General features: G+C 41.2%; 1 protein-coding gene and 1 pseudogene across 4 annotated transcripts in view; both read left to right on the top strand.

Annotated features, from left to right (window-relative positions):
* Positions 1–14148, top strand: part of KIF15 (kinesin family member 15) — a 78293-nt gene that overhangs the window by 41120 nt on the left and 23025 nt on the right. For all 4 annotated transcript variants that reach the window (XR_012012106.1, XM_072786545.1, XM_072786546.1 and 1 more), the window contains 6 exons: positions 746–917; positions 5124–5265; positions 6742–6883; positions 11882–12079; positions 12906–13013; positions 13442–13547. Coding sequence is in view for 3 of the 4 variants with exons in the window: in XM_072786545.1 (XP_072642646.1) it covers positions 746–917; positions 5124–5265; positions 6742–6883; positions 11882–12079; positions 12906–13013; positions 13442–13547 (868 nt within the window). In the remaining variant the exon portion in view is untranslated. The remainder of the gene's footprint in view (positions 1–745; positions 918–5123; positions 5266–6741; positions 6884–11881; positions 12080–12905; positions 13014–13441; positions 13548–14148) is intronic.
* Positions 946–2301, top strand: LOC140610458 (SREBP regulating gene protein pseudogene; annotated as a pseudogene).

The raw sequence follows: 14148 nt of genomic DNA, 5'->3' as shown, positions 1-14148 counted from the left end.
TGGGGGAAGATGAGTAGTTAATACAGGTACGTCATTAAAAACACACACACACTGGGGATCCCTGGGTGGCGCAGCGGTTTGGCGCCTGCCTTTGGCCCGGGGCGTGATCCTGGAGACCCGGGATCGAATCCCACATCGGGCTCTCTGCATGGAGCCTGCTTCTCCCTCTGCCTGTGTCTCTGCCTCTCTGTCTCTCTCTGTGTGACTATCATAAATAAATAAATAAAATCTTTAAAAAACACCCACACACACACAAAGGAAACCTGTTTCTGGTTTTTGTAGCCTTCTGAGACTTTTTAATGCATTTTCAATCTAATATGGATATTTTTACTTTTATTCATTTTTAACACAAAAGACAACTTACCATACATACTTTTCTGCTGTTCTTCTTTTCACTTAATATATCTTGGAGGGTGTTCCAACCTGGTCAATAGAGCGTTTCGTCATTTGTTACAGTGTGTTAATGTCAGCAGCCCCTGTAGCATGAAGAGTGTACACCCTTACACTTCTCTTTTTCAAACCCATGCCCAGGTGAAAGTTCTGAGGCACAGACCCAAACATGGGATAATGGAATCATAAGCTATGCACATACTGAGTGTGGTAAAAAATGCCAGGTTGTTTTCCACAGCCCTTGCAGCCAACCACTGCAACAGTGCATGCAGCATTCCTAATGTTTCCCAATGGCTTTGCAGAAAGACTGGTTATTATGGAAATGTCTGTAAGTCTTAATTCTTCTGTGTCACAGATTGAGCACCACCCCAGAGTTGCCAAGTATGCTATGGAAAACCATTCTCTTAGAGAGGAGAATAGAAGATTGAGATTATTAGAGCCTGTGAAAAGAGCCCAAGAAATGGATGCCCAGACCATTGCTGTACTAGAGAAAGCTTTCTCCGAACTATCTGGCACAGAGAAAAGAGGTAAGGGTAAGAAATGATTGTTGTCTGCATGCCTTCTAGCTGCAGGCGGTCTGTTTGAAAGGGCATTTATATTGCTTTGTAGGTAAGGTTTTGTTTTAGCCTCTAGACCTGGTGTGGTGCTAATTTCTTATATACATACTTACGCTTTTTTGTTAACAAAAGGCATTTTTAAAAAACTTTATCTCATAAATTTCATAGTAGTGAATTGGGCTAATAGACTTATCAACGAAATACCTCTTCTGGTTCTGTTCTGTTGATGAAAGATTGACTCAGGGTGCCCGCCATGGGGAATGGGGCTGCCAGCCGCATAGGGGCCATGCCGGCCGGGCCCCGGGCCTGCCCCGCATCAACACCGGGATGGTGAACCTGGTGGTGATGGTGTGGCACTGGCTCCTCCAGAAGAGGTGGGTGCTCGCCCTGGTCTTTGGGCTCTCGCTTGTCTACTTCCTCCACAGCACCTTCAAGCAGGAGAAAAGAGCAGTAAGAAATTGGAATCTCCTCCAGGTTCAAGACCATGACCAGCCCATTCTGTGGAAGGTGCATTTTCACCTGGGGAACAGCAGTCGGCCTGGCAACCAGTGCCGGAACTCCATTCAAGGGAAGCACCTCATCATAGATGATCTAGGATACATTTGTGAAAGGAAGGATTTGCTGGTGAACGGCTGCTGTAATGTCAACGCCCCCGGCACGAAGAAGTACCGCTGTGATGGCTGCTTGCCCCATGGCTGCTGTGGTGCCTATGACTACTGTGTGTCCTGCTGCCTGCAGCCCAGCAAGTGACTTCTCCTGGAGTGCTTCCTCAACCGCGCAGGTGTGGCATTCCAGAACCTCTTCATGGCTGTTGAAGATCACTTCGAATTGTGTCTGGCCAAATGCAGGACCTCATCCCAGAGCGTGCAGCATGAGAATACCTATAGGGACCCCATAGCCAAGTACTGCTATGGAGAGAGCCCTCCTGAGCTCTTCCCCACGTGACAGGCACAGCAGACAACACACGGATGACCAGGCGCCACAGGAGAACTTGTGGCCTGAAGCCACCCTCCAGCGTTCTCTAGTCTGCATAGAAGAAGAGATGCCTCACACAGAAGTCTTGGCTTTGACCGCTTCTTGTGCTGTACTCTTTGGCCTCAGTCACCACTGGGCTCTACCTTGTGGAACTATTCTGTGAAGGAGCTTGGAAACACTAATGCATCACATACAAGAACAAACTACAGGCGAGCCTGTGGAGTTGCTGGTGCTCTGGGGCACTTCTACCGTTGCAAACTCCTCGAGTCCTTCACTGTAAATTTATTTATTGGATTTCTTTGGAGTAGTAGGAGCATGATAATAGTTCATATAGAAAGATATCTTGCCTTAATAGTCAAATATATTCAAGGAAATTGTTGTTTTCTTGTGTTCCTGGGTTTCCTGAGTGAAGTCATCCCTTTACCCCGATAAAATGTTTGGCCTTTTTTGTTTTTTTTGTTTTTTGTTTTTGTTTTTTTGGCCTTTTTGAACATGTATGTTCTCCCAAGGTAGTTGTTTTGAGTTTTGTTTTAAAAGCTCCTTCAGGAGTGGGCCCTGGACACTATATTCTGACATCTAAAATTGTCAACAACTCAAAGATACTATTCCATTCTTGCCCTCTACCAGCCACCTTGCAGGTGGCACCAGCTGCCCACAGGTTTTCTCATCATGGTATTTGTGCTTGCATTCCCTGCATGTGAGCATCCTCTGAATCAGAAATTCCAACTCCCTGTTCCAGAGGATTTTCTCATTTCCAATGCCACTGTTGAAACGATTGTGGTCTGCTCAGCCATGGTACCCTGGGAGCCTCCTCCCTTCTGTCATGGAAACCTGCTGTTAGGGTAATTCCTAGGTGAAGAGACACCTAATAACTGGCTGTAGGCAGTCATCCTTCATTGCTTTCAGCTTTGAGACATAGGACAGGTTCAGACCTTCAGTTTCCTTATGACTTATGAAGAAGAAGGCCCAATTTTCCGTCAAGGTGCTGCTGTAAGTGAGTCACTCCTACCCTCAGTGGGGTGAGCCCGTGAATGCTGGCTGGGCATGCCAGTTGTGGGTCCACATGTTCAACACTGAATTTCTCAGGCTCAAGGTCAAGAGTATTTGGTCCTCTGATAAGACATTCTGCCCCTTAAGTACTATGACTCTTTGCTCTCAGGAGACATGGACACACAGCTCTTTCCTGGAGCAAGCCCCTTACTAATCCTGGGATCAGGCCAGGTCTTTTTCATTTTTTGATTGTTCAGGCTGTTGACCTTGGAACCGGGTACTAGTTTTACAATCCACTTTTGACATTTTTTTCAATAGGGTTTTTTCTTTGAACCATGTTTGTCTTCCAGTATGTTTCTGCAGTATGTAGCAGTAATTCCCCATGATTTTCTCCTATTACTTTTTAAACCTTTCTTCCCAAAGGTGTTTGTCTTCCTTAAATAAGCCACCTTAGAGGGCTGTCTGGCAATTGTTTTTTTAATGTTTTTTTCCCAAAAAATCTATTTAGTTTGCATTGGACTTTTTGGATTCTATGTGCATTCACGGTGCTAAATCAAACTTCATATGTGAAAGAAATGTGCGTGTCTGGATGTTTTACATCTCATTCTTTTTGATAATTCGAGTCTGGTGTGTGTCTGTCTCATGTGAGTTGTCACTGGTATCAGCCTCTCCTTGGAGCTTGTTTGAACTTTTGAGCAATGTAACAGATTTAATGTGAAAATGGCTTTATTAAAAAAAAAAAGATTGACTTAGATATTTTTAATTTTTATTAAATGAAATTTTCCTATTTTAAGTATTTGTAATGAAAAGTGCTAGCCTAATCAACATGGATGAAGATGGAGATGTTTACCTGCTAGCTAAGCAAGGTTTGTTCAATGTGAGAGGTATCTGAAGGTCAGACTCCTGATCCCAGCTTGGTGGTACTTGCATCATGGAGTTGTGGGTGCCAGTTATACACTGGCCACCATACACTGTTAGTTGTGTGTTATTTCCATCTGCTTTTACTCTGTGAAAAGTGATTTAGTTGGTGCCGATTCTCACTTATAGGCTGGGCAGCTCCTGGTGTTAATGCTCTGGGATTTGGCAACAGAGTCTATGTTCGCCCCACTCTCAGAGTGAATATTTTCATGGACTTTTTTTTTTTTTTTTTTTTTAAGATTTTATTCATTCATTCATGAGAGACACAGGGAGAGAGAGAGAGGCAGAGACACAGGCAGAGGGAGAAGCAGGCCCCATGCAGGAGCCTGACATGGGACTCGATCCCAGGTCCCCAGGATCATGCCCTGGGCTAAGGCAGCGCTAAACCACTGTGCCACCCGGGCTGCCCAATATTTTCATGGACTTTTATCAGATTTCTGTCTCAGCCTTTGTCATTTCAGATTGAAATTGAAAACATTCTAATCTCATTCTGCACTTGTAACGAAGCCTGTTTGTGTCTATTTTAAATTTTCATTTTGCAAGTCTTCTTCCATTCTGTTATGACTGATTAAAAGAATAAAACATGGGTTGTGAAGAGATTGATTTTAGGTGCAAAGTTAAGATGAGGTTTGTGTATTATTTCAGCCATTTTTCACTACAGGGCTCTGTATTTTGTTGGCCATTTTGACCTCAAATAATTCCTTGACATACTACTACCTTTGAAAGATACTAATGGTCATTTCTTGATCCTACCATCTTCTAAATGAAGAGCATTTTCTAAACAACTTTAATGTGATGTTTTCCCACAGAACTCTCTCCTGTATATCCAGTTTTCTAAGCAATCCCTGAACATATTCCCCACCAGTTAGAGGATACCGATCTCCTTCAACCTGCTGCCTTTGCTGTTTGGTTCCTTTCCAGAGTAATTATTGACTGTTAACATTAGCTGTCAGCATGAATTTCGGCAGTATTCACCTGTTGACGTTGCACCAGCCTGATGTGTGTTGTACTCCATGGTTTGCTCTTTCTCCTGATGGAAAAGGTGTTGCCTTCAATATGCCCCTATATCCTGGGGCTTCCCCACTTCTCAGAAACAACTTCTGGCACTTTCTGACACACTGTGTTGGATCTTTCTTTGTGTCCTGTTGAGCCTCAGGTTCTTGATTTTTAGGGTCCTCTCTCCAACCCATCTCTCATTTTTCCTTCTTTGCTTGAAAATTGATACCTGGCAGAGAACTTAGAAAATGTGTTCTGTTATTTCTTTCAAAGACCGAGTTGTTTCCTTCTTACCAGGTCAACAAGGATTTTCTCCTAAAACTCCAAAGGAGCCATGTTCGTTAGTGAACACTGAGAAGTTGAAAGCACAACTCTTGCAAATTCAGACAGAACTGAATAATTCAAAGCAAGAATATGAAGAATTCAAAGAACTAACAAGGTAAAGTGTAAATGCACATTCATGCTTTCCTGTTTGAGTAACTTTAGTGTTGATTCATTTTAGCATTTAACATCAATTTAATTGAGCATTTTCCATTAAATACTAATTCTCATATAGCAACTAACTTGTTTTGACATGAAGAGAAAGCTCCTTAATATATTTAATGAACCTAGATGATACAGATATTTTCACTGATAACCGGGCTGCCCTAGTTACCAAATTTAAATCAACATTGTTAAGAATTAAATCAGGACAGCCCGGGTGGCTCAATGGTTTAGCGCCACCTTTGGCCCAAGGCGTGATCCTGGGGACCCGGGATCGAGTCCCACGTCAGGCTCCCTGCATGGAGTCTGCTTCTCCCTCTGCCCGTGTCTCTGCCTCTCTCTCTCTCTGTATCTTTCATGAATAAATAAATAAATAAATAAATAAATAAATAAATAAATAAATAAATAAATAAATAAATAAATAAATAAATCTTTTAAAAAAAGGAGTTAAATCAGGTGGGATGCCTGGGTTGCTCAGTGGTTTCAGGGTCTGCCTTTGGCTCAGGGCATGATCCCGGAGTCCTAGGATCGATCCCGGAGTCCTAGGGAGTCCTGCATTGGGCTCCCTGCATGGAGCCTGCTTTTCCCTCTGCCTGTGTCTCTGCCTCCCTCTGTCTCTGTGTCTCTCATGAATAAATAAACAAAATCTTAAAAAAAAAAAAATTAGTATTTTTAGGAATTACAGGTTTGTTAATATTATTTATGCTCCTTTTGTAGAAAAAAATAGAAGCTTCATTCAGAGTATAACTAAGGTTAATGCTATCCTAAAATATAAAAAAGTGTTTATTTTATTTATTTTAGAGAGAGGCAGAGAGCGCACATGAGAGTAAAGGGCACATGGGAGTTAGGGGCAGAGGGAGCGGGAAAGAGAATCCCAAGCAGACTTCCTGCTGAGGGTGGAATCAGATGCAGGGCTCAACCTCATGACTCTGAGATCATGACCTGAGGTGAAACCAGCAGTCAGACACTAAACTGACAGCCACCTAGGTGCCCTAAAAGTGTTTATTTTGAGACTAGTATATCACGTGTGGTATCACGTGAACTATTTGGGCTTTTGAGTTGGAGCTCTACCTTTTTTTTTTTTTTTTTTTTATTTTATTTGTTTATTCATGAGAGACAGAGAGAGAGGCAGAGACACAGGCAGAGGGAGAAGCAGGCTCCATGCAGGGAGCCTGACATGGGACTCCATCCCGGGTCCCCAGGATCAGGCCCTGGGCTGAAGGCAGCACTAAACCGCTGAGCCACCCGGGCTGCCCGGAGCTCTACCATTTATTAGTCAACATAGCCATATTTTACCCAACTAGAAATTGAGGGTAATCTGAGAATATCTCAGATTTAGAGAGATAAGTATCAAGTTATATAAGAATATAAACTGTACTTTACAAGGACATTACTTATTATCTGAAATACTCAATTTTTAAATATTCCTTAGGAAAAAGCAGCTAGAATTGGAATCAGAGCTTCAATCTCTGCAAAAAGCAAACCTTAATCTTGAAAACCTTTTGGAAGCAACAAAAGCCTGCAAGCGGCAAGAAGTTTCTCACCTAAATAAAATTCATGCTGAAACACTTAAGGTAGGTGGTCTGAAGCAATTCTTTAATCCTAATGAGTTTGATCCCATTTTGTTGATAATGGAGAGAGACTGCACAGATGATCCCCAGATATGCTAGACTCCTTTGCAAGACAATCAACCCCAGAGTGACTGATCCAGCTGTTCTGATGTCTGCCTCCAGTGGTCCAGTGGTCCAGTGGTGGGATGTTGTGGGAAAGAAAGTATTTGAAATCAGACCTGGGTTCAGATTTAACCTGTCACTATCCTTAGGCAGGGTTTCCTCATTTCTGAGCTTCATATTTATGGTCTCCTAAGTGGGGATGAGGAGGATGTGATTGTAAGTTTTTTAGAGCATTAAGTGAGATAATAGAGCTGTGGCACCTGGTGGATCTTGACAGCTGTTGCTATAATGTACCATGTGCTCCCAGTTAGTGGTAGAAGAATAGAAATCCTAAGGACAAAGACCACTAAAGGATCTAAGATAAAACTAGTAATAACAAGAGGGCTTTTTTCCTAAACAACCATTGCCCTCATTAAAAAAAAAAAAAAAAATAGTGAATATCTGAGAATGAGGAGAACCCAGGGAAAGCAAAAGATTAAGAAGGTGGTGTTGCTGATGCTGGTGATTGAGCTTTTGTACCAGATTCTGTGAAGGCTAAAAATATCTTTCTTTATACAGCTTAAACTTAATAATAGATGTTTATTTCTAATGGTTATTTTTAGAAGTGATATTTTTGATGTCACTTAATAGGAGACTTTTTTTTTTTTAAGATTTTATTTATTTATTCATGAGAGACAGAGAGAGAGAGAGAGAGAGAGAGAGAGGCAGAGACACACAGGCAGAGGGAGAAGCAGGCTCCATTCAGGGAGCCCGATGGACTCGATCCCGGGTCTCCAGGATCATGCCCTGGGCTGCTTGCGGCGCCAAACCGCTGAGCCACCCGGGCTGCCCTAGGAGACCGTTTTTAAAAGAAATTGTATTCATTTGTTTGAGTAGACAATTCACATGATGGGAGTTTTTAAAGGTATAAAGAGTATACATTGACAAGTCTCTCTCCATCTTCTGTCCTTCCTGCCGACTAGCCAAGCCCCTTTTTGGAGACAGTCACTATCAGCAAGTCTTTTGGGGTTTTATTTTTCACCTTTTAATTTTTTCCTTTTTTAAAATTTTTTAATTGAAGTGCGGTTGGTATACAATATTATTTTAGTTTCAGGTATACAATATAGTGATTAGGTAGTTTTTTATATTATCCTATACATTATGCAGTGCTTACCCAATTAACTGTAGTCATCATCTGTCACCGTACAGGTTATTACAGTATTATTGACTCTAATCCCTATGCTGTACGTCACATCTCTGTGGCTTATTTATTTTAGAACTTGGAGTTTGTACCCCTTTACCCATCTCACCCATCTCCCCAACCTCTTCCCTTCTGGCAACCACCAGTTTGTTCTCTGTATTTATGACTCTATTTCTGATTTGTTTTGTTTTTTAGATTCTACATATAAGTGAAATCATGTAGTGTTTGTCTTTTTCTGTCTGATTTATTTCACGTAGCAAGCTACCCTCTGGGTCCATCTATGGTATCACCAATGGCAAGGTCTCATTCTTTTTTACGGCTGAGTAATATACCAGTGTATATACGTGTGGGGATGTGTATGTGCATATATATATCACATCTTTATGTGTTTATCTATTGATGGACACTTGAGTTGCTTATATATCTTAGATACTGTAAATAATATTGCACAAAATGTAGGAGTGCATGTATCTCTTCAAATTAGTGTTTCCATTTTCTTTGGGTTAATACCCAGTAGAAGAATTTTGCTGGACCATATTATAATTCTATTTTAATTTTTTTGAGGAACCTCCATATTGTTTTCCACACTAACTGTACCATTTACATTCTCACCAGTAGTGTAGAAGCCTTTCCTTTTCTCCACATCCTTGCCAACATTTACTGTCTCTTGTCTTTTTGATGCTGGCCATTCTGATAGATGAGGTGGGGTGATATCTCATTGTGGTTTTGATTTGCATTTCTCCAATGATGAGGGATATTGAGCAATTTTCTCATGTGTCTGTTGGGCATCTGGATGTCTTTAGAAAAATGTTCAGGTCCTCTGTGCCTTTTTTTTTTTTTTTTAATTTTTATTTTTTTATGATAGTCACACACAGAGAGAGAGAGAGGCAGAGACACAGGCAGAGGGAGAAGCAGGCTCCATGCACCGGGAGCCCAACGTGGGATCGTGGGATTCGATCCCAGGTCTCCAGGATCACGCCCTGGACCAAAGGCAGGCGCCAAACCGCTGCGCCACCCAGGGATCCCTTTTTTTAAAGATTTTATTTATTTAGTCATGAGAGACAAAGATAGGCGGAGGGAGAAACAGGCTCCATGCAGGAAGCCTAACGTGGGACTCGATCCTGGGTCTCCAGGACCACACCCTGGGCTGAAGGCGGCACTAAACCGCTGAGCCACCCAGGCTGCTCACCTCTGTGCCTTTTTAATTGGATTATTTGGGGTTTTTAGGATTGAGTTATATGAATTCTCTATATTTTTTTTTTTAAGATTTTATTTATTTATTCATAGAGATGCAGAGAGAGAGAGAAAGAGGCAGAGACACAGGCAGAGGGAGAAGCAGGCTCCATGCAGAGAGCCCGACGTGGGACTCGATCCAGGGTCTTCAGATCATGCCCTGGGCTACAGGCGGCGCTAAAATGCCGCGCCACCAGGGCTGCCCTCTGTATGTTTTAGATATTAAACTCTTATTAGATATATCATTACAGGTATCTTCTCCCATTCAGTAGGTTGCCTTTTTTATTTTGTTGATGGTTTCCTTATCTTTTTCTTTTTCTGGGTACAGTATACTTTAATTGATGGTACATGACAAGGTAGGACTCCCCAAGACCCTCTCCTTCTTCAGGGAGTCTGGGGTGGAAACTAGGTAGAGTTCGGGAGATTCTCATTGTGTTGGGTGAGTTGGGACAAGGACTCCCCAGTAGCTAAGGGCCTCTCTTTCTCTTGCTTTTCCTGGGGCTGGTGGTCTGGAGGGCTCTTCTTGGAGGCAGCATGGACTGTAAGGTCCATCACCCAGTTGCTGTCGCTAAATTCATTGTCATAGCAGGAAACGAGCTTGACAAAGTGGTTATTGAGGGCAATGCCAGCCCCATCATCAAAGATGGAAGAGTGGATGTCATTGTTAGAGTTGCTGGGCAAACCTGGTCCTCAGTAGGGCCTAGGATGCCTTTGAGGGGGCCTTCCTATGCCTATGTCACCACCACCTTCTTGATGTCATTGTATTTGGCAGCTTTCTCCAGGTAATGGGTCAGATCCATGACTGACACGTTGAGGGTGGGGACACAGAAGACCATGCTTGTGAGCTTCCCATTCAGCTTGGATGACTTTCCTACAGCCTTGGCAGCACCAGTAGAAGCTAGGATGATGTTCTAGGAAGCCCCTCAGCTGTCATTCATGCCACAGCTTTCTAGAAGGGCTGTCCACGGTAGTCTTGGTGGCCATGATTGCATAGACTATGGTCATGAATCCCTCCACCATGCCAAAGTTGTCACAGATGACCTTGGCCACAGGGGCCAAACAATTGGTGGTACAGGAGGCATTGCTGATAGTCTTGAAGGAACTGCCATATTTCTCATGGTTCATGCCTGCCACAAAATGGGGGCATCAGAAAGGGCAGAGATGATGACCAGCCCCCCTCTGCTCCACCCTTCAAGTGAGCCCTAGGCTTCTCTATGGTAAATGAAGACCCCAGTGGACTCCACAACATACTTAGCACCAGCATCATCTCATTTAATGTTGATAGGATCTTGCTCCTGGAAGATGGAGATGGGCTTTCCATTGATGACAATTTCCTGTTCTCAGCCTTGGTTGTGCTGTGGAATTTGCTGTGGGTGGAATCATACTGTAGACCATGTTGTTGAGGTCAATGAAAGGGTCATTAATGGTGACATTGTCTACTTTCCCAGGGTTAAAAGCAGCCCTGGTGACCAGGCACCCAGTACACCCAATCTGTTTAGTCTGACCTTCACCACTGTGTCTCTGGGATGTGGCTGGCACTACACCAGATGTGGCTGTCTGTCAAATGGGGAGGAGCAAAGAGCCTCTTTTATGTACTTTTAAAGACCCAACGAACCTCAAGGTCATCAGCATATTCTACTTTTTTCACTACTTTTGTAATTTTCTCTTTACTTTGAGATGTTAAATCCATCTGCTATTTTATTTTTGAATGGTATTACATAGGGATTTAACTTTTTTTTTAAGTTTCTATGGAATTTATTTTTTTTAATAAATTTAATTGTTATTGGTGTTCAGTTTGTCAACATACAGAATAACACCCAGTGCTCATCCCGTCAAGTGCCCACCTCAGTGCCCGCCACCCAGTCACTCCCACCTCCCCTTCTACCACCCCTAGTTCGTTTCCCAGAGTTAGGAGTCTTCCATGTTCTGTCTCCCTTTCCAGTATTTCCCACTTATTTTTTTCTCCTTTCCCCTTTATTCCCTTTCACTATTTTTTATATTCCCCAAATGAATGAGACAGGGATTTAACTTTTAATAGTCCTTGTTTTTCTCACTATTTTGAACTTTACACATATAAATCATTGTTTTTCTATGTATTTTCTTCCTGTGTTCTATTTGACTATTCATATGCTAATCACCGATTTAAGGCCTATACCCTTATAATGTATTTTTATGTGGGTCAGGGAAGTCTTCCTAATTTGTTCTCTTTTTAAAATTGTTTTTCCTTACACTTATATTCTTTATATGAAGTTTGGAATTGGCTTAACAAGTTTCAGTTTTAAAAATCTAACTAGAATTTTGCTTGAGACCACATTGAATTGATAGATTTGTTTCTATTTAGGCATTTCTCACCTGCCTCTCAAGGATACTCTTTCTTTTGGTGATTAGAATTTCAATTTTATCCTCTCTGTTCACATAGTAACTAAATACTTTTGCTATTTTGTTCATGCGTACTAATACTGTTTCATAATCACATTTTGCTGTAGATTATGACTACGCCAACCAAGGCTTATCAACTTTGGTCTCGAACAGTACCAAAATTAAGCCCTGAAGTGGGGAGCTTTGGCCCTGTGTGCACTCAGAATTCAAGTGAGTTAGATGATAATATCTTGAATGAGCCAATTCCACCTGACATGAATGAACAAGCTTTTGAGGCCATTTCTGAAGAGCTTAGAATGGTGCAGGTAATGTTTAGTTTCAGAAAACACGAGTAAAAACAAACTTCCTTTACCGTTTCAACTCTGTAATGTTTAGTGTTCAAACCTGTATACTATTAAAATTGTATTTCTTTAAATATGGATGTGTGAAAACTCCTGACTTTGAAATCCGCTCTGATTTGCTCTTCAGTATTTAGCAAGGCCCCCTCTATAGTCTCCTGGGGCTTTGGTTCTCTCATATGTGAAGAAACTGGTCTCTTTGCCACCAGCTTCAAGTTCCAGGTCTGGTTTATGTGACACAGTACTATATCTGCTAAAGAAAATTAAAATGATTGAAAGAATCTTATTATAGATCAAATTTCAGGCAGTTTTTGGTATATTTGAAAGAACCTGTGAAATGTGCTTATTTCAGAATTCTGGTGATTTATTTTTTTAAATGTTTTTCTGCTGTCTAGTAAAATTTAGAGTGAGCCACACCACTCTCAAATTCCAGACTTTTGCCCTTTCCAAGGCATAGAGGCCATTCTGGTAAAGTCACTCACATGCGGCCCTGGGAAAACTTCTTAGAAGTCTCAAGATGGTTCTGTGATTGAATCCACTTAATTTTAACCACCTTTTCCCTTGTATTTCAAACTATTTAATTAAAAGGACCACAGGTATAATTCTGAGACCCCACAAGTCATTAGTGTCGTCTTTTGAAATTGTTTTCTGGCTCCCAACTGGCCTCTGATGTCTTTGTGCATAAAAGGTTTTGAATTTAATTTTTTGTTTTTCTAATGCCGAAGAGACAGTGGATTGTTGAGAGTTCCATTAAAAAGAATTTTTGGCAACAGAAGTTTTTGTGTTGCTGTAGGAACAGATGAATGCCCTTCAAGTGAAGTTGGATGAAGAAGAGCATAAAAACCTCAGGCTTCAACAGCACATTGACAAACTGGAACATCACTCTATACAAACGCAGGAGGTAAGGCCAGGAGTGTGGCCCCAGAAAATAACGTGAAACAAAGCCACAAAGTGAAAGGATTATGAGAAGAAAATGCCTTCACAAAGCCTCTGTCAAGGCTTATTTGAGTTGTATTTATTGTGTTACTTCACATACTGCTCTGATCATGACACACACACCCCTAGTCTGAATTCTAGCACACTTTGTCGATAGTGCCAAGAGGTCTCTTGTGCTGTTAGTTTGGAACAAAGTAAGATGGATGGACAGTCCAGGTGCTTGCAGTGATCCTTCCCTTTGTTGATCATCCTCACTGTAGCTCATGGGAACAACCAATTTTCTTCTCTCAGAGACCTTAAACTAGATGTTTAAAACAGAAACAAGGTACTAATTTATAGTATATCTTAGTACACCAATATTCCTTTTCCAATAAACTTATCTTTTTCTCAAAGCTTTTCTCATCAGAAAGAACTGACTGGACCAGACAACAGCAAGAGCATCTCTCACAATTGAATGTCCTTGAAAAGCAGCTTCAGGACACTCAAACTAAGAATGACTGTGAGTTTGAACAACTGGGAGCTTTGTCATCTGAATACTGTTAACTCAGTGTCTTTTGACTCTTGTGAATAAATCTTGCCCTATATTTTGGGTTTTTCAAAATTTTAAATTAGATGACCAAACTTGAGTCTGCACGACAGTGATAAGTAACAGTAATATGTCATAATTGGGTAATTTGCTCCAGGACTGCTCACAAACAAGTGATTGAACTGTTTGCTGAAAGTTTTAATACGGCTTTGAAAACAAATTGTCTTTAAATTATATGATGAATAATGTTTTGATAGTGACAAAATAAAGCATAAATTAGGTATTTGTATATATCCATAGTTGGGAATATCGCTTAATTCCCAGTTTTTTTTTTTTTTTTTTCAGTTTATTTCTCCTTTCATCAAAGTGTTTGCAGCAGTTTATAATAAAGCTAAAAGACAGCCATTGTGTTTTCTTTGACCAAAGAGTTACCTAATTTAGTTGGAGTTTCCTTAGAAGACCAGAAGCATTTAACCCATTTTGGAAAGTTCTGGTACATTACCAAGGAGTTTTCAATAAGTAAGATTAGATCGCTTAAAATGTGCTTAGTCTCTTGATTTCTGTCCCTTATATT

This window comes from Canis lupus, chromosome 19 (genome assembly GCF_048164855.1).
Source record: "Canis lupus baileyi chromosome 19, mCanLup2.hap1, whole genome shotgun sequence".
Lineage (NCBI taxonomy): Eukaryota > Metazoa > Chordata > Mammalia > Carnivora > Canidae > Canis > Canis lupus.
Note: the sequence above shows the minus strand (reverse complement) of the source record. Positions and strands in the feature narration are given on the sequence as shown.